Below are 25993 nucleotides of genomic sequence, written 5' to 3' on the forward strand. Positions count from 1 at the left end.
CTTGAACATATCCACTCCTGCTCTGGTGAGTCCATCATCATTTGTAGTGACTCCTTAAGCAGCCTACAAGCTTTTGACCAGTGTTTCCCTAGGCATCCTTTGGTAATGTTGATCCAGGAGTCTCTTTATGCCCTCTGCTCTAGTGGCTGCTCAGTGACCTTTATTTGGACCCCAGGCCATGTCGGGATACCGGGCAATGAACATGCTAACTGCCTGGCCAAACAGGCCACCAGTAAACCATCTCTAGAGACTGGCCTCCCAGAGACCGGTTTGTGAGCAGTCTTGCGCCGCAAAGTTTTTACGATTTGGGGCACTGAATGGTGCACGCTGAGCACACCACATGAACTCCGTGCTATCAAGGAGACGACGAATGTGTGGCAGTCCTCCATGCGAGCCACTCGCAGCGAATCAGTTGTCCTTTGTCAGCTCTGCATTGGCCATACATGGCTAACACATGGCTACCTTCTCCTTCATGAGGATCCACCTCGATGTCACTGTGGCTCCCTTCTGACTGTTGTGCACATCTTGTTTGACTGCCCATTTTTTGGCTGATCTACAGCGGACTTTTAATCTTCCCAGCACCCTACCTTCGGTGTTGGGTGACAATGCCTCAACGGCAGATTTAGTCTTATGTTTTATTCATGAGGGGGTTTTTTATCGTACCATCTAAGGGCGGGCATTTGGCCTTCTTTCTGTGGCCTCCACCCTCCCTCCCTTTTAACTCTGTCACCCTTTGTTTGCATTCGTTCGTCTTGGTATTCTTATTTGTGTTCGTTTTTTCCCTACATGTGTTAATCTCGCCTTACCTTTTGTGGTGAACATTTCAAAGTGTTGCGGAGTGGCTGGCTCATCCTCTTTTATTCTCGTTATCAGCCAGCCCAGACCATTTGCGCTATAGTTTTAATGCCTTTTTATACTTTTCCTTATGGTCTATGTTTTCCCTGTTTTTTCTTCATGCTATTTGTTTCCCTTTAGGTGTGGTTCCACATTTCTTTTCCCCCTTTTACTTTCCAAACCGTACTTTGGGAGTTGTTTTACCCTGAGCCTTGTTTGTGTCAGGAACAAGGGACTGATGACCTTGTAGTTCTGTTCCTTTATACCTCAAACCAACCAACCAACTGGATCAGGGGAGACTTACCAGACGGGATGGGGGACTACACTGGATGAGATTTGAAAACCTGAGAGCTTAACGGTGGAAGTCAGGGTAGTGTACAAGACAGACATTACTACTAAAACATTGTGCATGAGTTAATAAGAGTGAGAAATTGAAGTGCATCGTTTGTAACAGAGATGGAAGGGGGCGATGGTGAAAAATAGACAGGTCAGGAATTGACAGATGTAGAAAACTAGATGGAGTGAAGAAAGCAGTAGTTACTGCGAATAATTGTTAAGAAGGAAGGAATTAACATAAATTAAGGTCAGGTGGGAGGCAAGAACCAAGGACATGTTGCAGCACATTCCCACCTGTGGAGTTCTGAGAGACTGGCGTGTGGGGGAAGAATCCAGATGACGTGTGTGGTGGAACAGGCACTGAAGTCATGACTGTCATGTAGAGCATGCTCTGCAACAGGATATTGTGTGTTGCCAGTATACACCCTCTGTCTATGCCCATTCATCCTGCCTGATAAGCCGATGGTAGACACGCCAATGTAAAAGGGTGAACAGTGTTTACATAAGTGTTGATTCATGATTTGTTGTTCCACAGGTGGCTCTCCCTTTGCTAGTAAATGTTTTACCAGTTGCAGGGCTGAAATAGGTGGTCATAGGAGGGTTTAAGTCTTCCAGCAGGGATGGTCACAGGGGAAGGAGCCATAGGGTAGGGAGATAGGTGCAGAAGGAGCACAGGGTCTGCCCACCACCTGTTTCAGCTCGTGACCGCAAACACATACTATCGAAGGGAGAGCCACCAGTGAAATGACATGTCACATACAAGCTGTTATGTAACCACTGTTTGACCTTTTACATTGGCATGACTAACATCTAGTTATCAGTCAGGATGAATTGGCATAGGCATAGGGGTGTATATCGGCAATACACAATATCCTGTTGCAGAGCATGCTCTACAAAATGACAGTCATGACCTCGGTGCCTGTTTCGCCACACAATCCTTTGGTTTCTTGCCCCAGACACTGTTTTTTCATAACTCCACAGGTGGGAACTAGCACTACAACATGTTCTTGGTTCTCACCACACACCTGCCCTTAATTTACATTAATTTCATCTGCCTCAGTATTTGTTCACAGTAACTATTGCTTTCTTCACTCCATTTTAGTTTTCTAAACCTGTCATTTCCTGACTTGTCTATTTTTTGCTGTCCCACCTCTGTTACATACAATGCACTTAGCTTTTCACTCTTATTAATTTGTGCATGATGTTCTAGTAGTAATCTCTGTCTTGTATACTACCCAGTCTTCCACTGTTAATCTCTCAGGTTTTCCAATATCGTCCGGTGCAGCCACCAACAATCAGTCTTTCCTTCTCATCCCGTCTGGTAAGTCTCCCCTGACCCGGGGTTCTGGGTGGCTTTTCTGAACTGTATCCCTTTTTCCTAAACTTCTCTAGTCATTTTCCTTCACCCCTCTTCCTTCCCCTTCAATTCTTCTGCCAGGAGGAGGAGCCACTGGCTCTGGAAGCTTGTAAAAGTTAAACCTATTAGGTTTAAGGTAAGTACTACTAGAAAGTTTTTGTTGAAAGTCAGTGCATTAACTGTAACTGGTAGCTATGTTTAATCTTCAATTTGTTTCTTTAATTGCTAGTTATCGTGCTAGGATTTACATGCCAGAAACAAAATGTTTTGTTTCTGCAATATAAATGCTGTAGTCAATTTCACGTGTTTATGCTCTGACATGATTAAGTGTATATGACTCTTCTGGCAATGCACTGATGATTGCTATGTTATACTCTAAATGTAGATCTGCAATAAACTGTGTATTCTATGACTGACTGCTGTCATTCTTTACACTTGATTAGCCATTCTATTATTATTCTGTTTCTTAACTTTACAGCATTATGTTTCACTTTTCCTTCGAAACCAGGGTGGATAGCGATTTTCGTAATTATCTGATCGTGAGTTTTCATCTTGGGTGTAGTCACCTTCTTCCTTGTTTAATGTATCTAGTCCATCTATAAATGTTAATAACTCATTTATGTATGTCCTTTAGTGATGCCGCATATCCTTTTTCACCTAATATGGCAGTCAATGGACTAACGCTGTCATTAAATGGCTTTCCTCAATGGAATTTTGCTTAGTTGTATACCATTCAGTATATTTCTTATAACTACCACAGCTGTTATAATAACAAGGGTCGAACAACCCAAGTCCTAACTTCTCTTGGGCACTCGTTTACCAATACTTTTCAAATATTTCGTGGAAGTCATTCCCAGGAGTGAATTGCTTAGTGTGTGCTGTCCCCTACTAAGTGGCATCTCCCTCTAAGTAACTAAGGACAAAATATATCTTTATAGTATCATCCCATCATTTAAGTAGTAACTTGGAAAATAAACTTAGAATATAGAGTGTGTATACATCCCTTTCTGGGTTAAACTTCGGAAATTGCTTATTGAAATTGGCCTAATTTTCTGTACAAATTTTTTCTGTTAATACCATTGGGAACCCAATTTTTTAATTCCATTTTTTTCTCTTAATCTTGTCCTTAGCTTTTCCTAATTCTTCCCAAAGTTGATGTAATTCTGGTGGCTCTGTCTCATTTGACAAATGACATTTGCTAATAGATGTCTCAGTCTTTTCCTGAACCTGTTGTTTAGTCAACATGTTCCTCCAATGTTGCAAAAGGGGAATCTACCTGACTGCAGCATCTTTAGAATCCTTAGTCTGTTCTAAAATGTTAAGTCTTGCTGTAGAGTTTGTAAATTTTGTGTGTGTACATCTGTAAATTCTTGCTCAGAAAACTTCTAAACCTATATTATATGTATATTCACGTCTCTAAATTGTTCATTTACTTTGTTTCTTACTAAATCACTTCCTTTATCTATTTCAAAATGCAGTGTCCCTTTTAAACTTAATATAATGAATCGCAGTTTGGATATTTTCTTATTTATTTCAAGCCCTTTCTGATGTGAATCACTAATGTGTTTTTTTAAGTTATTAACTTGTTAGTCTAGTTTAGCATTTGTTGTATCTAGATTAGCACTTAATTCATCAGTTCTGCCAACAGCAGCCTTCTTGAACTTATTGCACTGAGTATCTAAATTAATATTGGTTTGTCCTAGCTTATCATTAGCTGTATTTAATTTGGTGTTTAAATCAGTGCCATAAGTCTTTAAGTTTGGCATTTCTTTGTTCTAATTGTCCCATTGTAGTATTTAGCTTAGACATAGCTTTTAGTATTTCTTCCCTCTTTGTAGTTAATATTGGCATGCAGTTAAAACAGTAACAAGTTTACAACTACTCTTCCCCAGTTAACAGTCACCAAAACTTCATTATAAAATTTATGCTAAAACCCCAACTCAGTCTTCACTTAACACACAATACCACGAAACAAAAATTAAAGAAATATTTGGATTCAGTACAGGTCACAAAACTTTTTCATCCAACATGCCGTGACACGATGTTGAATACGCTGTCTTGCTGCAACTTGGTGACGCTGTGTAGTTGTAGAATGTTGAGCAACTGCTACTTCTGCAGCTAGGCTCTGCAAAATTGGCAGTTGCTCATTGAAAACAATTGTCATCCATATTTGATCCCTCCCAAAAGAAAAGCAGGTCTGTGGGCTGACTAACCAGTGGCTGAAAGAGCCACAGGTTTCTGCTCCCTAAAGAGCTCTGTCATTATTTCCATAATTTAGAACTGATAAATTGCAAAAAGAACTGAACTCCATAGGGATAAACAAAGAAACGGAAAAGAGACCCTAAGCCGAAATGGTTTGGCAGTTCTAACCAATCTTGCAGATGCACGCATATTACATTACTCCAGCCTAGCAGGAGGCACAAGAACAATCAGCAAAGTAACACATACCTGCTTACATCTTTGCTGCCTTCAATTCCCATTTTTCAACATTGCTTCAGTGAAATGGTAGTGGTTATTACAATCTCCAAGCAGAGCTCTGTTGACTGATGACCATTTACCCCACTGTTCGAACTGAATACAGGAGTTGAGGTTTTCAGGTCACTTTGCAAACATCAGTTAGTACCATTTTTGCAGAAACTGGGTAAATATTGGGAGGGCATTTGTCTGTACACTGATACATTCAAACACATTCATTGAGCAAATGTTACTTAACACCTAACTGGGAGGATCGAGGGGGGGGGGGGGGGGGTATTTAAGCCCACATTTTGCAAAAATGATAATCCAGTCATATACCTTATATTTTAATATTTTGAAAAAATGTTTTATTTTTAATGAATTCCTCTACCAGATTCTATAATTTTTTTTAAATTTATTCTGTTACACTTAATTGAAAAATTTAAGTTCTCTCTCTTTAGTAGTAGATGCGACTTTTTAGAAAGGATGTGGTATTCATACTTTCAGGTTCTGAACTCTACCTACAGATCCACATCTCTTTTAAAAAGTATGTTCTTAATAAAAATCAGTAAAACTTAGTGAAATTAGTATTTATTGTCTCACTTACTTTAAGTAAGTAATGCCCATTCAAGCCTGTAGTATGTTTTGTGCCAAATCCAATGTTAAAGATGAGATTAGGTAGACTGTTGATATGTTTTTAAAATTAATTTAGAATTATGTTAAATACTTTGGAATTTCTTAAAATATTGTAACATGCTCAGCATTTATCAAACGATAATTTTCAGTTAACCATATGTGTTATTCTGGTAAATCTTTTACAGCTGTAGTGATATCAGCTAAGGACAAAATTAAACAAGAGTGGGGAAAGGAGCTTCATGATGTGGGCAATATGAGACCTCTAGAACCAAAGAATTTCAATTCCATGACTGGAACAAAAGGTTGGTGATTTTCTGTTGTGGAACACGTTGAAGTATAGAAACAATGATTTTATGGCTAATGTGGAATTTATGGCAGTTACTGTTAAAACAGATTATATGTTAGCAAATACCATGGCTTGTAGTATTTATTGCAACAGTAATAAGCTGAAATACTTTGTGGGCATTAATTTCCCAGTATTCACTTTCTTATTACAATCAGAGAACACAGCTTCCTACATTTATTTTCATGTACTTACACAAGTAGATCCTTAGACAGTAGAGTTGTTAGTACAATGATTCTTGCCATTTGTGGATACTTCTACAGTGTACTTGAACCGAATATAGAAATTAAAATTTTACAGTTCAGGTGAGTTGTGAAATTATGACCCTTGATGCAACAATCTACTACACTATGGCGATTGTGCTGCTCACCTTTTCTGCAAGATTGCTCCTTCCTTAAGAGAACAGCGTCTCGGTGTTACGTCCTCCTAGTCTGGGAACAAGTCATCGGTCCTGCGTACCCTGACTCCTGATGACTGATGTTCGCCCTGTTGGTGATCTTCTTAGAACTTCGCTTGCTGCTACGCTCTTCGTCACCTTTCCACTTGTTGCTTGTAGCTCAAGCTTCAAATTCATCCTGGGTTTCAGGATATCCTTATAGGGCTTCATTGGAGGGATGTGGACCATATCTCTGATCTTTCGTCATTTTGTGTCAGGGTCAAAATCTTCAACTTCATAAGTAACATCAGACAACTGTCTTACAACTTTATAACACCCAAGGTAGTGCCTGTGAAGCTTCTCATAGAGACCAACCTTCCGAACAGGAGTGAAGATCTAGACGAGGTCATCAGGCTGGTAGACAACAGGGCAGTGGCTCGTGTAATACCTTCGGCGATCATTTTCTTGAGCCTGCAGCGTGCAGAGTTGAGCTAACTGCCGAGCTTCCTCAGCTTTGGTTAACACCTGGCCGATGTAGTCATCGTCTATGTCATCAGGATTTAATGGAAAGTGTTCCTCGTCATTGTTGCCTCACGCCCATGCACCAGGAAAAATGGCATAAATCCTGTGGTGTCTTGTTTTGCGATGTTGTAGGCAAATGTCACAAAAGGAAGTATTTCATCTCAGTTGCTCTGCTCAACATTCACGAACATTGATAGCATTTCTGTCAAGGCCTTATTAAGATGTTCAGTAAGCTCGATAGTTTGCAGATGGTAGGCAGTCATCATGTGATGACTAATGTTGCACCGACGGTTTCTCTCGGTCACAAGATTCAATTGAAAAGCTTTCCCTCGATCTGTAATTAACGACCTTGGGGCATTGTGTTTTACTACAGTGTCTTCTACAATGGCTTGGGCTACCACGAATGCTTCAGCTGTTTACATGGCTTTTGTAATGCCATAGTGTGTCAGATAATCAGTGCCAACAATAATCCATATATTGCCACTAACAGGTGTTGGAAATCGTCCAAGGAGGTCAATCCCAACACGCTGGAAAGGCGTTTCGGCTGGTGGAATTGGTACGAGTCTGCCAGGTGGTTTCTGAGGAACTACCTTTCTCCTCTGGCACTCTCAACAGTGTGACACATAGTGACGGGCACTCCTAAATAAACCTGACCAGAAAAATCTCTTTCGGATCCTATCGTATGTCTTAATAAATCCTAAATGTCCGGCCTCAGGTGTGTCATGGAATTTCTGTAGAACATCTAAGCACAGCTAGCCACCTCTTTCCAAATGGATCAAAGTTTTTCTTGCAAAGTAATCCATTAACTACCTTAAATTGTCCTTTCACATCCTCTGACCAATTTAAGGCAAACATAATTTAAGATATCTTGGCCTCGTTCTTCTGCTCAGTGGAGAGATCCTGGAGTGCAGCAAGGCAGTCACTATCTTCATCAAAATCTTGATGGTCTTGCACAGGGTTTCTTGAGAGACAGTCAGCATCTTGGTGTTCTCTTCCACTTCCGTACACTATGTTGATGTCATACTCTTGGAGACATAGTGCCTACTTGGCGAGTCGTCCTGTTGGATTTTTAAGAGCTTTCAACTAACAAAGTGAATGATGGTCTGTAACAACTGTGAATGGCCTTCCACAGAGATAGTGTTAAAATTTGCACATGGCCCAGATCACAGAAAGACATTCTCTTTCTGTAGTTGAGTAGTTTCTCTCGTCTTTTGTAAGTATCCTAGAAGCATAGGCTATAACCTTCTCTTTTCCATCTGAAATTTGCACCAGAACAGCATTGATCCCATACCCACTGGCATCTGTGTGTAGTTCTGTAGGTGCTCTTTCATCATACAGACTGCATACAGGGTCAATCTTCAGAGCTTTTTGGTGCACATCGAAAGAATCTTGTTGAGCACCACCCCAGATAAATTTAGCATCAGTTTTTAACAACTCTTGGAGTAGCCTGGCTGTGATACAAAAGTCTTTGATAAAACAATGGTAATAAGAACATAATCCGAGGAAGCTTTTCACATCTCTAATACTTTTAGGAATAGGAAATTCCGTTATAGATCTCACCTTTTCTCGGTCGGGCCACACACCTTTGTTCGACATAAGGTGTCCAAGTATTTTGATTTCTTTTGTTCCAAAGAGACACTTTCTTGGATTAAGTTTCAGTCCGTCTTGTTGGAGACACTTAAGAATGGCCCTCAGTCTTTTTATATGTTCAAAAAATGTCTCTGAGAACACTATAATGTCATCTAAATAACAAAGACACATCGTCCACTTCAGGTGCCTTAGAAGATTATCCATCATCCGTTCAAGAGTTGCTGGTGCATTACACAAACCAAGTGGCATTAGCTTAAACTCATACAGGCCCTCAGGGGTGATGAATGCAGTTTTCTCATGATAAGCCTCATCTACTTCGATTTGCCAGTATCCTGAGTACATGAGAAAAACTTAGGCCTCTTCAGACGATCTAGTGTATCGTCTGTTCATGGAAAAGGGTAAACGTCCTTTTTAGTTATCGTATTAAGCTTCCTGTAATCAACACAAAAGCACCAACTGCCATCCTTCTTCGTGATGAGAACCACTGGTGACAACCATGGGCTCTGCGATGGCTGAATGGTGTCAGTCTTCATCATTTTCTCTACCTTGTCACGAATTATTTGACATTCCATTGCCAACACGCGGTATGCTCTTTGGCTATTGGTTGATGGTCTCCAGTGTTAATCCGGTGCTTCACCGTCGATTTGTCTAATTTGCTCTTCACCTGTGGATGGAAGCATTCAGAGAACTCCTGAAGGATGGCAAGTAGCTTCTTCTGTTGTTCCTTAGTGAGATCTGGTGATAGTCGAGCTGGAAGATCTTGTCTCATAGTGGTAGCGCTCATTTCGCCCACAGACTTGGCATGGGAGGTTTCTATGACGCTCAGCTGTTCTGCAATTAATGGCTCAGCGTTTGCTACGCATATGCGTCTTGGAAGAATCTGTGGTTCTCTGCAACAGTTAACTATCCACAATTCATTGAATCCATTCATAAACGAGACAACAGAGGTTGGGGTGACCAAGTTATTCTTCAGTGGTATGCTTCTCTTACATTCTACTACAAGATCCATGGATTGATGCATGGCATGACACATGACAGTTACCTTTCTAGTGCTGACTGCAGGAACAATCACTTCTTCCAGCACACATAGTCTCCACACACTCGGATGCCCATCTTCCTGTCCACAGTATCTCATCTCATCTAGCATAATCTTCGAGCGACCACAATCTATAATTGCCTGAGAAGCTTTCAAAAAGTCCCATCCAAGAATGACGTCATGAAGACACTCTTGTCAGACAATGAATTCTAAGGGCTGTGTATGGTCACTTATACCCACACGAATGACACACCTTCCTGTAGGTTTTACATATTTCCCATTAGCCACCTTCAGCAGAGATGTTTTTTGTTGACGAATACGGTTTTCTGCAACTGGCGACAGTACTTCTCTGAAATGACTGAATATGATGCTCCAAAGTCCACAAGAGCTTGGGCGGGTCGGCCACCCATGAGGATATTGACGTAGTTTCCTATCATTTTGGTAATGATCGACGGCAGAGGATTTTTCTCTTCGGCGGCTTCACCTCCAAGGAGGGTTGCACCCTTTAGTTTTCCAGGTTGTGGCGGCTAGGTGATCTGCTGGAGCTTCTAAATGGCGATGGAGACCTTGATCGGCGTGTTGGAGAGCGTCCTCTCCAGCGGCTAGCTTGCGGCTATGTTGTCCTGCAGCTTGCGGCGATGTTGTCCTGCACCCGCATCTTCTCGTTCATATTTGTTGTCCCAGAGTTGGCGTCGGCTAAGATCGGTCTGCTGTCTTCTGGCGCGGGCGTCATCAAATATCCGCCACCTTTCTCAACAATAGCGCACCACATGTCCCGGTTGTCTGCAGTGGAAACATACTGGTTGGTTGTCCTGGGTCCTCCAGACGTCAGTCTTCCTTCTTACCCAAACAGCAGGTTCCTCATGCAGCATTGTAGGAACATAACTTCGCGTGGGTCTCGACATTCTTACCATTTTAAAGGGAAATGAAGGACGAGAGATTGGGTTCAATGTCTGTTCCATTTCCTCCCTTATGACCTCTTGAAGCATCATGGTTTTTTGCTCATCATGCAATCCAAATGCCTTCTGAACTTCCTCTCTCACTATCTGGTGAAGAATACTTGTGAAATCAGTTTCTTCCTCCGTCACAGACATCGATACAGCATTTGGAAGCCGTTCAAACTTCTTGCGTGTAATTCTTTTTTGATACATTGTCTCGATATGCTGGCACCATTTTATGAAGTCGTTTGCTGTCGAAAGCTCCTTCAGGAGTAGGGCTTGATACATGTCCTCAGCAACACCCTTCATGAGATGTGCAATCTTATCTTCCTCCTTCATTCTAGGATCCACTATTTTACACAGCGCAAAGACGTCTTGAATGTAGGATGCTGTAGTTTCTCCTGGACGCTATGCCCTGCACTTTTAATTTATCTTCAGCCTTGCGTTTCTGTCGTCATGTGTGTCGCTGAAATACTTGCGCAGTTCTTTCTGGAATACTTTCCAGCTTGTGAACTTCTCCTTGTTCTTCTCATACCATTGCTTGACAGTGCCCTCCAAGTGGAAAAATACGTTAGCCAAACATACGGTGTTATCCCATTTGTTAAATTTGGCTATACGCTCATATACTTTCAGCCACTTGTTTGGATCTTAGCCATCGTCATTAGAGAACCCAGAAGGATGCCTCATGTGGTGATGCACAGTTGCTGTAATTGTAATGTCCTCTTCTTCTTCTTCTTCTTCTTCTTCTTCTTCTGTCTCCAATAGATTGGGATCTGTTGAATATGTCTTGAACTCGGGTTTCTTGCGACTTAAATGGCGGCTTTGTCATAGCCTGATGGGAGCCACTGTGTCATCGATAATGTGCAGTATCACAAGTTCCAATACTCAGCGTCCCACCAGAATAATGTCACGTAGAAGAAGGTGGTGTAATTAGATGAATGACGAACACTAACTTCATTTAACAAAGTTTTATTTAGCACTTGCACATACAAGAGTGCGGAGCGAACTGCCTCCGGCCAGAACACATACGGTATATATATATGCAGCTACAGAACATTCCAGTATAATGATTCTTGCCATTTGTGGATACTTCTAGAATGTGCTTCAACCGAATATAGAAATTGATATTGTGCTGTTCAGGTGAGTTTTGAGCTCACGACCCTTGATGCAACAGTCTAGTACCATAACCACTTCTCTATGGCAACTGTGCTTCTCAGCTTCTTCTGCGACAATATAAAGTTAGACCTGTGTGCAGCAAATATAATCTCAAAAAGGAAGTTGTTTCATGTTCTGATTTCGTACAGTGAAGGAAATATCACACCAAAAACAAATTAGCAATTAAAGCAATCTATGCAGGCTGATAATGTCGCATCAAAAATGGCAAAGTCAATATTTTTAACTGAAAAACTTGTTAGTTTTTCCAGATATGAAAGTGAGATTGTTGTTGTTGCTTATCTCACAGAAAAAAACAGTTAATATTAAATTCTATATAAGTTTTCTGGTATTTTATTAAAAAACTAAAAACCCGCCTTGATTGCGAAAAAAGCACCTAGTGTTAAGTGTTAACCCAGGTTTCGGCGTAGATAACTAGACCCTCTTCAGAACAACAATAAAACCCACAGGTGCCTAAGAAGACAAGTAGATACTTAGGTGTTATTCTGAAAAGAGCCAAGTCTTCTTAGACACTTGTGGGTTTTATTGTTGTTCTGAAGAAGGTGTAGCTATCTACGCTGAAACCTGGGTTAACACTTAACACTAGGTGCTTTTTTCGCAATCGAGGCGGGTTTTTAGTTTTTTAATATATTAATCAATGATTGCTGACGCGCTGCGATGTTGAAGATTCTTTTCTGGTATTGTTGGATGGAAAAAAAAAAAAAAACTTGTAAAAAGATCTCGATTTGCAAAAAGTAGAAAATCCTCTTTCTTCAGGTAATACCCCTGCTCACAAAAGTGACTTGCAGCATGAAAACAGGGAGAGAATACATATATATTAATTCAATTCTCTAATCAATAAATATATAACCTGTTCTATTTAATGTGTTTTACTGATTGAAGGTGGTGTTCCTGTGTTTCCACAAAAGTCATTGTTCCATTATTGTCTGTACTAATTTGACATTACATGTCTTTTTCAAACAATTTCTGTTTCATATTGTTACTAACCATGGACCTTGCCGTTGGTGGGGAGGCTTGCGTGCCTCAATGACACAGATAGCCGTACCGTAGGTGCAACCACAACGGAGGGGTATCTGTTGAGAGGCCAGACAAATGTGTGGTTCCTGAAGAGGGGCAGCAGCCTTTTCAGCAGTTGCAGGGGCAACAGTCTGGATGATTGACTGATCTGGCCTTGTAACACTAACCAAAACGGCTTTGCTGTGCTGGTACTGCGAACGGCTGAAAGCAAGGGGAAACTACAACCGTAATTTTTCCTGAGGGCATGCAGCTTTACTGTATGATTAAATGATGATGGCGTCCTCTTGGGTAAAATATTCCGGAGGTAAAATAGTCCCCCATTCGGATCTCCGGGCGGGGACTACTCTGGAGGACATCAATATCAGGAGAAAGAAAACTGGTGTTCTATGGATCGGAGCGTGGAATGTCAGATCCCTTAATCGGGCAGTTAGGTTAGAAAATTTAAAAAGGGAAATGGATAGGTTAAAGTTAGATATAGTGGGGATTAGTGAAGTTCGGTGGCAGGAGGAACAAGACTTTTGGTCAGGTGAATACAGGGTTATAAATACAAAATCAAATAGGGGTAATGCAGGAGTAGGTTTAATAATGAATAAAAAAAATAGGAGTGTGGGTAAGCTACTACAAACAGCATAGTGAACGCATTATTGTGGCGAAGATAGACACAAAGCCCATGCCTACTACAGTAGTACAAGTTTATATGCCAACTAGCTCTGCAGATGATGAAGAAATTGAAGAAATGTATGATCTGATAAAAGAAATTATTCAGGTAGTGAAGGGAGACGAAAATTTAATAGTCATGGGTGACTGGAATTCGACAGTAGGAAAAGGAAGAGAAGGAAACGTAGTAGGTGAATATGGACTGGGGGTAAAAAATGAAAGAGGAAGCTGCCTGGTAGAATTTTACACAGAGCATAACTTAATCATAGCTAACACTTGGTTCAAGAATCATGAAAGAAGGTTGTATACATGGAAGAAGCCTGGAGATACTGACAGGTTTCAGATAGATCATATAATGTTAAGACAGAGATTTAGGAACCAGGTTTTAAATTGTAAGACATTTCCAGGGGCAGATGTGGACTCTGACCACAATCTACTGGTTATGAACTGTAGATTAAAACTGAAGAAACTGAAAAAAGGTGGGAATTTAAGGAGATGGGACCTGGATAAACTGAAAGAACCAGAGGTTGTACAGAGTTTCAGGGAGAGCATAAGGGAACAATTGACAGGAATGGGGGAAAGTAATACAGTAGAAGAAGAATGGGTAGCTTTGAGGAATGTAATAGTGAAGGCAGCAGAGGATCAAGTACGTAAAAAGATGAGGGCTAGTAGAAATCCTTGGGTAACAGAAGAGATACTGAATTTAATTGATGAAAGGAGAAAATACAAAAATACAGTAAGTGAAGCAAGCAAAAAGGAATACAAACATCTCAAAAATGAGATCGACAGGAAGTGCAAAGTGGCTAAGCAGTGATGGCTAGAAGACGGATGTAAGGATGTAGAGGCCTATCTCACGAGGGGTAAGATAGATACTGCCTACAGGAAAATTAAAGAGACCTTTGGAGAAAAGAGAACCACTTGCATGAATATCAAGAGCTCAGATGGAAACGCAGTTCTAAGCAAAGAAGGGAAAGCAGAAAGGTGGAGGGAGTATCTAGAGGGTCTATACAGGGGCGATGTTCTTGAGGACAATATCATGGAAATGGAAGGGGCTGTAGATGAAGATGAAATGGGAGATACGATACTGCATGAAGAGTTTGACAGAGCACTGAAAGACCTAAGTCGAAACAAGGCCCCGGGTGTAGACAACATTCCATTAGAACTACTGACAGCCTTGGGAGAGCCAGTCCTGACAAAACTCTACCATCTGGTGAGCAAGATGTATGACACAGGCGAAATTCCCCCAGACTTCAAGAAGAATATAATAAATCTAATCCCAAATAAAGCAGGTGTTGACAGATGTGAAAATTACTGAACTATCAGTTTAATAAGTCACAGCTGCAAAATACTAACATGAATTCTTTACAGACGAATGGAAAAACTGGTAGAAGCTGACCTCGGGGAAGATCAGTTTGGATGCCGTAGAAATGTTGGAACACGTGAGGCAATACTGACGCTACGACATGTCTTAGAAGAAAGATTGAGGAAAGGAAAACCTTCGTTTCTAGCATTTGTAGACTTAGAGAAAGCTTTTGACAATGTTGACTGGAATACTCTCTTTCAAATTCTGAAGGTGGGAGGGGTAAAATACAGGGAGCGAAAGGCTATTTACAATTTGTACAGAAACCAGATGGCAGTTATAAGAGTAGAGGGTCATGAAAGGGAAGCAGTGGTTGGGAAAGGAGTGAGACAGGGTTGTAGCCTCTCCCCGATGTTATTCAATCTGTATATTGAGCAAGCAGTAAAGGAAACAAAAGAAAAATTCGGAGTAGGTATTAAAATTCATGGAGAAGAAGTAAAAACTTTGAGGTTCGCCGATGACATTGTAATTCTGTCAGAGACAGCAAAGGACTTGGAAGAGCAGTTGAACGGAATGGACAGTGTCTTGAAAGGAGGGTATAAGATGAATATCAACAAAAGCAAAACGAGGATAATGGAATGTAGTCGAATTATATTGGGTGATGATGCTGAGGGAATTAGATTAGGAAATGAGACACTTAAAGTAGTAAAGGAGTTTTGCTATTTGGGGAGCAAAATAACTGATGATGGTCGAAGTAGAGAGGATATAAAATGTAGACTGGCAATGGCAAGGAAATCGTTTCTGAAGAAGAGAAATTTGTTAACATCGAGTATTGATTTAAGTGTCAGGAAGTCGTTTCTGAAAGTATTTGTATGGAGTGTAGCCATATATGGAAGTGAAACGTGGGCGATAAATAGTTTAGACAAGAAGAGAATAGAAGCTTTCGAAATGTGGTGCTACAGAAGAATGCTGAAGATTAGGTGGGTAGATCACATAACTAATGAGGATGTATTGAATAGAATTGGGGAGAAGAGGAGTTTGTGGCACAACTTGACTAGAAGAAGGGATCGGTTGGTGGGACATGTTCTGAGGCATCAAGGGATCACCAATTTAATACTGGAGGGCAGCGTGGAGGGTAAAAATTGTAGAGGGAGAGCAAAAGATGAATACACTAAGCAGATTCAGAAGGATGTAGGCTGCAGTAGGTACTGGGAGATGAAGAAGCTTGCACAGAATAGAGTAGCATGGAGAGCAGCATCAAACCAGTCTCAGGACTGAAGTCCACAACAACAACAACAACAACAACAACAACAATAACATTGTTACTAAATGTATTGTGGCGGTTGGTTTTAACTCAGTTTGTGTTTTCTATGAGGTGGAAACTACATGGAGTATGTTTATGTTTTTCTATTTACTTCTGCTTGTAGACCAGTGGAAACTCATCACTGTGAGTGCAGCTCATCAACAGAAAAAGTACTTTTTCAAGTGTCCAGTAGTTTCTTAGAGTACAGCTCAATCTCAGAAGTCATGTTTAAAGATATTGTAAAATTGACCATGAGTGAGAAATGCGAGAATAGTTGTAGGATAGTGACTTGTGAAAAATGTTGAGAGCTGTGTAGTGAGTGGTTTCACTGACATAGTGGAATCTTTATCTTGCCCTCATCAGTTTGGATCACCATTTTACCCAGATCAGGTATTTTTATTAATATTTTTTGAAAATACAGTAACTGTACTGTATTAAATACCCTGAAATTAATAATGACCACAATGGCTGACAGTCAGTAAATGTAAATTCAACCTACTGCCATCCTGCCACAGTGCCACTTAACACGTTAAGATTGGTATGTACAGTACTGTGTCATGTGGTAGTGCCTGTGGATAAAAAGATGCACTGCATAGGATGAATGAAGAACTGTTGAAAACCATTGCTGCTGAATTTGGTGTTGAATTTCAGTGTCATCAGATTGGAAGAATAATCTACAATTAGCCATTTGTGAGTTCATTGCCATTGTGCATATTGAGTAAAGAAGCTGGTGACCATGTCGATTTGCTGGAATTCACTGAAGTGATTACAAACATTCCAGCATGCTCAGACAAAGGTGTTAATGAGTTTAATGACTAGCTGTGAATTAACAGTGTAAAATTTGTGACAAATGAATTACCACCATTTGTTTGTCTGCATTATGAGGGTAATGCATTAGCTAATGAAGCTGGCGCTCAATCTGAAGACATTAAGACATACAATAAATCCCTTTTTTTAACAAATCTCTGTGGACTCAAATACTTTTTCCTTAACACTTCAGAGATTGGCCCTAAGAAATCGACCATTTATGCCGTCATTTATAGCGTTACTGACATAAATGTGGTTGATGTATCACATTAAAAACGGACCAGTAATGCTATAAAAGGTGGCATAAATGTGGTCAATGTATCACATTAAAAAAGGACCAAGCTCCAAGATTTATTTTTCGTATTTAATTTCGTTCTTTGATAGATTACACCTTCTAAAATAATGACAGAAAGTATAATGCTCCTCCCAAGAGAAAGTGTGTGGTGTGTTACTGAGGAATCTCTTCGATCAAGCTTCCAAAATTTCTTGCTCACTCAACTAATGTGATGTATTTGTACCAGAATTACAGCAAACTGCAAAACCTAAGAAGTACACACACAAAATTACATCAATGGGATCATGTTGTCTCAGTGATTCATGGTAGTGTCTGTTCTATTTGCTAATGTTTCTGTTGAAATAATTCTAGAAATTGACAACGGAAGGCAGCACCACTCATGGGACAGGTAGTGAGTTGCCATTACATTGTTCTCAAGCAAAACGAGTCCAGTTTTTGAACAATAGGTGGCTCGCATGTCAAGAAAATCACAGCTCAACCTATACTTGGGTGTGATCCTTTTAACACAAAGTTGTGACCCAAACTATGCTTGGGCTTGGTCTCCAAAACATTAGAAAGGACTTTTCTTTAAATGTTGGTTCAGCCTATGTGCATGGAAGTAGTGACCCAGAATTGAAATTTAGTCATGTTTAGGTGTTGAGAGTTGCTTGTTTTGCCTTTTTGCATACTGTGACTAAAGTTGTCACTTCAGTTTATTGATGTTTGTTAGAATTGACTTGTCTACGTTAAAGGAGAAGGAGTAGTTCCTGATGGTGTCAGTTCTTTGCACAGCAGCTGCAGAACTTCATGCAATGGGCTCCTCCTCTTCTTCTTCATTATTGTCACTGCTACCTGCTGCCTCAGTGTTCCTTCACTAGCATTTCACACATCTCACATTCACTCGTCTTGGGCATGGAAGTAAAAATATTGTCATCACAAGAAAATAAATCCTACAATTTCACATTTTCAGGAACATCTGTGTTCTGCTCCATACCTCTTCCAGAATAATGTCATCTCCTACAGCAACCGATGTGCCACAACCAGCCTTTGCAAAACAATAAGGTGCATTGCAAAAATTGAGGCAGCAACAGATATATCTACAGCTTTTGGATTGTTGCGTCACACTGCTTCCTTTCTCAAGGAATGTAATTGATTTCTTCAAAACTACTACTCTGTATTTAGCTTTAATAGGGTGAATTATGCCTTAGTCCAGAGGCTGCAGATGACACGCAATTTGGTGGAAGAAATACAACATTTACATTCCTCAGAAGTGGTGTCTTCTTGTGGTGTTCTATAGAAATCTCAAAACAGAAACTGAATGCACTTCTAAAACTAACATTGAGGATGAGGGCTACATTCAACAATAAGCACTATTTTCTGACCTGCTGCACACTTCTCAGCATCTAAACACTTGAGAAATCTTGTAAAAATTTCCCATGTCATTCAGGCATTGCTGTTGTAAGTACAAGGTAGCTTTTTTCAAAAACACCTGAGAGATTTAAATTTCTTTATCATCGGTGAGAGTCACTTCTCACTTCCATCACTAATTACACACAAAGCTCACATTAATTTGTTCCAGTGATTTACACTTTATATGTCCACAAGGCCCCGGGAGTAGACAACATTCCATTAGAACTACTGATGGCCTTGGGAGAGGCAGTCATGACAAAACTCTACCATCTGGTGAGCAAGATGTATGAGACAGGCGAAATACCCTCAGACTTCAAGAAGAATATAATAATTCCAATCCCAAAGAAAGCAGGTGTCGACAGATGTGAAAATTACCGAACTATCAGTTTAATAAGTCACAGCTGCAAAATACTAATGCGAATTCTTTACAGACGAATGGAAAAACTGGTAGAAACGGACCTCGGGGAAGATCAGTTTGGATTCCATAGAAATGTTGGAACACGTGAGGCAATACTAACCTTACGACTTATCTTAGAAGAAAGATTAAGGAAAGGCAAACCTACGTTTCTAGCATTTGTAGACTTAGAGAAAGCTTTTGACAATGTTAAATGGAATACTCTCTTTCAAATTCTGAAGGTGGCAGGTATAAAATACAGGGAGCGAAAGGCTATTTACAATTTGTACAGAAATCAGATGGCAGTTATAAGAGTCGAGGGGCATGAAAGGGAAGCAGTGGTTGGGAAAGGAGTGAGACAGGGTTGTAGCCTCTCCCCGATGTTATTCAATCTGTATATTGAGCAAGCAGTAAAGGAAACAAAAGAAAAATTCGGAGTAGGTATTAAAATTCATGGAGAAGAAGTAAAAACTTTGAGGTTCGCCGATGACATTGTAATTCTGTCAGAGACAGCAAAGGACTTGGAAGAGCAGTTGAACGGAATGGACAGTGTCTTGAAAGGAGGATATAAGATGAACATCAACAAAAGCAAAACGAGGATAATGGAATGTAGTCAAATTAAATCGGGTTATGCTGAGGGAATTAGATTAGGAAATGAGACACTTAAAGTAGTAAAGAAGTTTTGCTATTTAGGGAGTAAAATAACTGATGATGGTCGAAGTAGAGAGGATATAAAATGTAGACTGGCAATGGCAAGGAAATCGTTTCTGAAGAAGAGAAATTTGTTAGCATCGAATATAGATTTAAGTGTCAGGAAGTCGTTTCTGAAAGTATTTGTATGGAGTGCAGCCATGTATGGAAGTGAAACATAGACGATAACTAGTTTGGACAAGAAGAGAATAGAAGCTTTTGAAATGTGGTGCTACAGAAGAATGCTGAAGATAAGGTGGGTAGATCACACGTAACTAATGAGGAGGTATTGAATAGGATTGGGGAGAAGAGAAGTTTGTGGCACAGCTTGACTAGAAGAAGGGATTGGTTGGTAGGACATGTTTTGAGGCATCAAGGGATCACAAATTTAGCATTGGAGGGCAGCATGGAGGGTAAAAATCGTAGAGGGAGACCAAGAGATGAATACACTAAGCAGATTCAGAAGGATGTAGGCTGCAGTAGGTACTGGGAGATGAAGAAGCTTGCACAGGATAGAGTAGCATGGAGAGCTGCATCAAACCAGTCTCAGGACTGAAGACCACAACAACAACAACATGTCCACATTATCTCCCCCCCCCCCCCCAATCTCCCCCCCCCCCCCCTCTCTCTCTCTCTCTCTCTCTCTCTCTCTCTCTCTCTCTCTCGTTACAGTCTGAAATGAATGATGCAAATGAAGATGGTGCCAAATCGTATTTCTTCACCATATCGAAAAGTTTTATGTTGTTATTGTCTTCCATATTGTGGATAATAGTCAGGTTTTGCTGAATTGTTGCTATCTCCTAGTCTCTGGATGAAGGTTTTGCATTATAACTCAGAAAGTTTGAATGGAGAGCACAATGTGGCATATTGTTGAGCTTTCAACTATGACACCTTAGTTGCTTTCAACATTGGCTGTAATTATTTCTGACATTCTGCAATGCTTATTTATTTGCCATGAAGGAAGTTGTCTAGTACCATTTAAATAAATTTAACACGTTGTTGTTGTTGTTGTTGTTGTGGTGGTCTTCAGTCTGAAGACTGGTATGATGCAGCTCTCCATGCTACCCTATCCTGTGCAAGCTTCTTCATCTCCCAGTACCTACTGCAACCGACATCCTTCTGAATCTGTTTAGTGTATTCATCTCTTGGGCTCCCTCTATGATTTTTACCCTCCACGCTGCCCTCCAATACTTAATTGGTGATCCCTTGATGCCTCAGAATATGTCCTACCAAGCGATCCCTTCTTCTAGTCAAGTGATGCCACAAATATCTCTTCTCCCTAATTCTATTCAATGCCTCCTCATTAGTTATGTGATATACCCATCTAATCTTCAGCATTATTCTGTTGCACCACATTTCAAAAGCTTCTAGTCTCTCCTTGTCTAAACTATTTATCGTCCACGTTTCACTTCCACACATGGCTATACTCCATACAAATGCTTTCAGAAACAACTCCTTGACACTTAAATCTATACTCGATGTTAACAAATTTTTTTCTTCAGAAACGCTTCCCTTGCCATTGCCAGTCTACATTTTATATCATCTCTACTCTGACCATCATCAGTTATTTTGCTCCCCAAATAGCAAAACTTATTTACTACTTTAAGCGTCTCATTTCCTAACCTAATACCCTCAGCATCACCCGATTTAATTCGACTCCATTCCATTATCCTCGTTTTGCTTTTGTTGATGTTCATCTTTTATCCTCCTTGCAAGACACTATCCATTCCGTTCAACTGCTCTTCCAGCTCCTTTGCTGTCTCTGACAGAATTACAATGTCATCGGCGAACCTCACAGTTTGTATTTCATCTCCATGGATTTTAATACCTACTCCGAATTTTCCTTTTGTTTCCTTTACTGCTTGCTCAACATACAGATTGAATAACATCAGGGATAGGCTACAACCCTGTCTCACTTCCTTTCCAACCACGGTTTCTCTTTTTATGCCCCTCAACTCTTATAACTACCATCTGATTTCTGTACAAATTGCAAATAGCATTTCACTTCCTATATTTTACCCCTGCCACCTTCAGAATTTGAAAGAGAGTATTCCAATCAACAGTGTCAAGAGCTTTCTCTAAGTCTATAAATGCTAGAAACGTAGGTTTGCCTTTCCTTAGTCTATCTTCTAAGATAAGTCGTAGGGTCAGTATTGCCTCACATGTTCCAACATTTCTACGGCATCCAAACTGATCCTCCTCGAGGTCAGCTTCTACCAGTTTTTCCATTCGTCTGTAAAGAATTCGCGTTAGTATTTTGCAGCCGTGACTTATTAAACTGATAGTTCAGTAATTTTCACATCTGTCAACACCTGCTTTCTTTGGGAGTGGAATTATTATATTCTTCTTGAAGTCTGAGGGTATTTCCACTGTCGTATACATCTTGCTCACCAGATGGTAGAGATTTGTCTGGGTTGGCTCTCCCAAGACTATCAGTAGTTCTAATGGAATGTTGTCTACCCCCAGGGCCCTGTTTCGACTTAGGTCTTTCAGTGCTCTGTCAAACTCTTCACACTGTATCATATCTCCTATTTCACCTTTATCTACGACCTCTTCCATTTCCATAATATTGTCCTCAAGAACATCGCCCCTGTATAGACCCTCTAGATACTCCCTCCACCTTTCTGCTTTCCCTTCTTTCCTTAGAACTGCGTTTCCATCTGAGCTCTTGATATTCGTGCAAGTGCTTTTCTTTTCTCCAAAGGTCTCTTTAATTTTCCTGTAGGCAGTATCTATCATACCCCCTAGTGATACAAGCTTCTACATCCTTACATTTGTCCTCTAGCCACCCCTGCATAGCCATTTCGCACTTCCTGTCGATCTCATTTTTGAGATGTTTGTATTCCTTTTTGCCTGCTTCATTTACTGCATTTTTGTATTTTCTCCTTTAGTCAATTAAATTCTGTATCTCTTCTGTTACCCAAGGATTTCTACTAGCTCTCGTCTTTTTGCCTACTTGATCCTCTGCTCCCTTCACTACTTCATTCCTCAGAGCTACCCATTCTTCTTCTACTGTATTACTTTCCCCCATTCCTGACAATTGTTTCCTTATGCTCTCCCCGACTCTGTACAACCTCTGGTTCTGTCAGTTTATCCAGGTCCCATCTCCTTAAATTCCCACCTTTTTTCAGTTTCTTCAGTTTTAATCTACAGTTCATCACCAATAGATTGTGGTCAGAGTCCACATCCACTCCTGGAAAGGTCTTACAATTTAATACCTAGTTCCTAAATCTCTGTCCTACCATTATACAATGTATCTGAAACTTTCCAGTATCTCCAGGCTTCTTCCATTTCTACAACCTCCTTTTATGATTTTTGAACCAAGTGTTAGCTATGATTAAGTTATACTATGTGCAAAATTCTACCAGGTGGCTTCCTTTTTCATTCCATACCCCCAGTCCATATTCACCTACTATGTTTCCTTCTCTTCCTTTTCCTACTATTGAATTCCAGTCGCCCATGACTATTAAATTTTCATCTCTCTTCACTATCATCATACATTCATCAACCACTTCATCATCTGCGGAGCTAGTTGGTTGGTTGGTGGTTTGGAGGAAGAGACCAAACAGCGAGGTTATCTGTCTCATAGGATTAGGAAGGATGGGGAAGGAAGTCGAACGTGCCCTTTCAAAGGAACCATCCCGGCATTTGCCTGGTGCGATTTAGGGAAATCACGGAAAACCTAAATCAGGATGGCCGGATGTGGGAGGAGCTAGTTGGCATATAAACTTGTACTACTGTGGTAGGTGTGGGCTTCGTATCTATCTTGGCCACAATAATGCGTTCACTATGCTGTTTGTAGTAGTTTACCCACATTTCAATTTTTTTTATTCATTATTAAACCTACTCCTGCATTACCCCTATTTGATTTTGTATTGGAAATGTCGTGTGGCTAGGGCCTCCCGTCGGGTAGACCGTTCGCCTGGTGCAGGTCTTTCGATTTGACGCCACTTCGGCGACCTGCGTGTCGATGGGGATGAAACGATGATGATTAGGACAACACAACACCCAGTCCCTGAGCGGAGAAAATTTCCGACCCAGCCGGGAATCGAACCCGGGCCCTTAGGATTGACAGTCTGTCACGCTGACCACTCAGCTACCGGGGCGGACTTTTGTATTTATAACCCTGTCTTCACCTGATCAGAAGTCTTGTTTCTCCTGCCACCGAAATTCACCTATTCCACGACATCTAACTTTAACATATCCATTTCCCTTTTTTAAAATTTTCTTATCTACCTGCCCGATTAAGGGATCTGACATTCCATGCTCCGATCCGTAGATTGCCAATGAGTAGTCCCCACCTGGAGATCTGAATGAGGGACTATTTTATCTCCGGAATATTTTACCCAAGAGTACGCCATCATCATTTAACCATACAGTAAAGCTGCATGCCCTCGGGAAAAATTACGGCTGTAGTGTCCCCTTGCTTTCAGCAGTTCGCAGTACCAGCACAGCAAGGCCGTATTGGTTAGTGTTACGAGGCCAGATCAGTCAATCATCCAGATTGTTGCCCCTGCAGCTACTGAAATGGCTGCTGCCCCTCTTCAGGAACCACACATTTGTCTGGCCTCTCAACAGATACCCCTCCATTGTGGTTGCACCTACGGTACGGCTATCTGTATCGCTGAGGCACGCAAGCCTCCCCACCAGCGGCAACACATACATTCACATTAATGCAATTATTACAGACCGATCAGAGTAAAAGACCACTGTATTTTTTTCAGTCAGAGAAGTAGTGTACTGCATTTTTCTACTAATGAAGAAGACGAGTGATATTGTCTTTTTCACACATTACACAGTTTTCTGTCTGTTCCTTGTCAACATATCAAAACACATTTATATATTCAGTAAAGAATGTGTTTACTCAGTTCATGAGCTTGCACACCGCAAAATGACATATTCCTTTTATTTGATTTATTATGGCGCCAATTCCTTTCACATGGGGGCTGGGTCAGAATGTAACTCGGTTCCCTGTTTGTTCAATGCTTTTCACTTTTTCCGGTATCACCACAATGGAATTCGATCGAGATGTGTCAACCAAAAGAATTATTTACCTTATACTGCCGTCACATGGCACAAAAGATGTCTGTGAAAACTGGAAGAAATTGGAAACTAACTTGGAGATGTTAGGATTTGTATAAAAACTGGATTTTAATTTGCAGAATGTTTGATGTTTATTCCTTAAAAGTGAATGTTTTCTTAAAGCAGTGTTCTTTAAGACCAGGGAGGACCAATGTTGCTCTTGCAGGAGTTTTGCTGAGACCAGCAGAAATAGTTGTTAAAAGTGGGTTTGTTAATTTAGAGCTGAACAAAATAGTGGTGTATTTGGAATGTCAGGTGGAAACAAATTTGGGTTGGACTGTTGCAGGTGCAAGGCTTGCATGATTGTATAGCGCACAAACTATGTATGAGTCTGGGTCAAAAGAAACTTACCAACTATTAAGTGTCTAAAACTCACTGTGATTTTTTTTCCAAGTTGTTGTTGTGGTCTTCAGTCCAAAGACTGGTTTGGTGCAAATCTCCATGCTACTCTATCCTGAGCAAGTCTCTTCATCTCTGAGTAACAACAGCAACCTACATCCTTCCGAATCTGCATAGTATATTCATATCTTGGCCCGCCTCTATGATTTTTACCCTCCACACTTCCCTCCAGTACTAAATTCATCCCTTGATGCCTCAGAATGTGTCCTGTCAAATGATCTCTTCTTCTAGTCTGGTTGTGCCACAAACTCCTCTTCTCCCCAATCCTATTCAGTACTTCCTCATTAGTTATGTGATCTACCCATCTAGTCTTCAGCATTCTTCTGTAGCACCACATTTCAAAAGCTTCTATTCTCTTCTTGTCCAAACTATTTATCGTCCATGTTTCACTTCAATACACGGCTACACTCCATACAAATTCTTTCAAAAATGACTTCCTGACACTTAAATCAATACTCGATGTTAACAAATTTCTCTTCTTCAGAATCGCTTCCCTTGCCATTGCCAGTCTACATTTTATATCCTCTCTACTTCGACCATCATCAGTTATTTTACTCCCCAAATAGCTAAACTCCTTTACTACTTTAAGTGTCTCATTTCCTAATCTAATTCCCTCAGCATAACCCGACTTAATTCGACCACATTCCATTATCCTCGTTTTGCTTTTGTTGATGTTCATCTTATATCCTCCTTTCAAGACACTATCCATTCCGTTCAACTGCTCTTCCAAGTCCTTTGCTGTCTCTGACAGAATTACAATGTCATCGGCGAACCTCAAAGTTTTTATTTCTTCTCCATGGATTTTAATACCTACTCCGAATTTTTCTTTTGTTTCCCTCACTGCTTGCTCAATATACAGATCGAAAAACATCGGGGATAGGCTACAACCCTGCTTCACTCCCTTCCCAACCACTGCTTCCCTTTCACACCCTTCGACTCTTATAACTGCCATCTAGTTTCTGTACAAATTATAAATAGCCTTTTGCTCCCTGTATTTTATACCTGCCACCTTCAGAATTTGAGAGAGACAGCATCTCCCAGTTTTTCTATTCATCTGTATAGAAT

The 25993-nt window shown here is 40.5% G+C and overlaps 1 protein-coding gene across 1 annotated transcript in view; it reads left to right on the forward strand.

The window, feature by feature from the left end:
- Window positions 1–25993, forward strand: part of LOC126418783 (transcription termination factor 2) — a 307228-nt gene that overhangs the window by 74080 nt on the left and 207155 nt on the right. The window contains exon 6 of the mRNA XM_050085715.1: window positions 5803–5919. Coding sequence (XP_049941672.1) covers window positions 5803–5919 — 117 coding nt within the window. The remainder of the gene's footprint in view (window positions 1–5802; window positions 5920–25993) is intronic.

The sequence above is a fragment of the Schistocerca serialis genome, chromosome 9 (genome assembly GCF_023864345.2).
Source record: "Schistocerca serialis cubense isolate TAMUIC-IGC-003099 chromosome 9, iqSchSeri2.2, whole genome shotgun sequence".
In the NCBI taxonomy this organism is placed as follows: Eukaryota; Metazoa; Arthropoda; class Insecta; order Orthoptera; family Acrididae; genus Schistocerca; species Schistocerca serialis.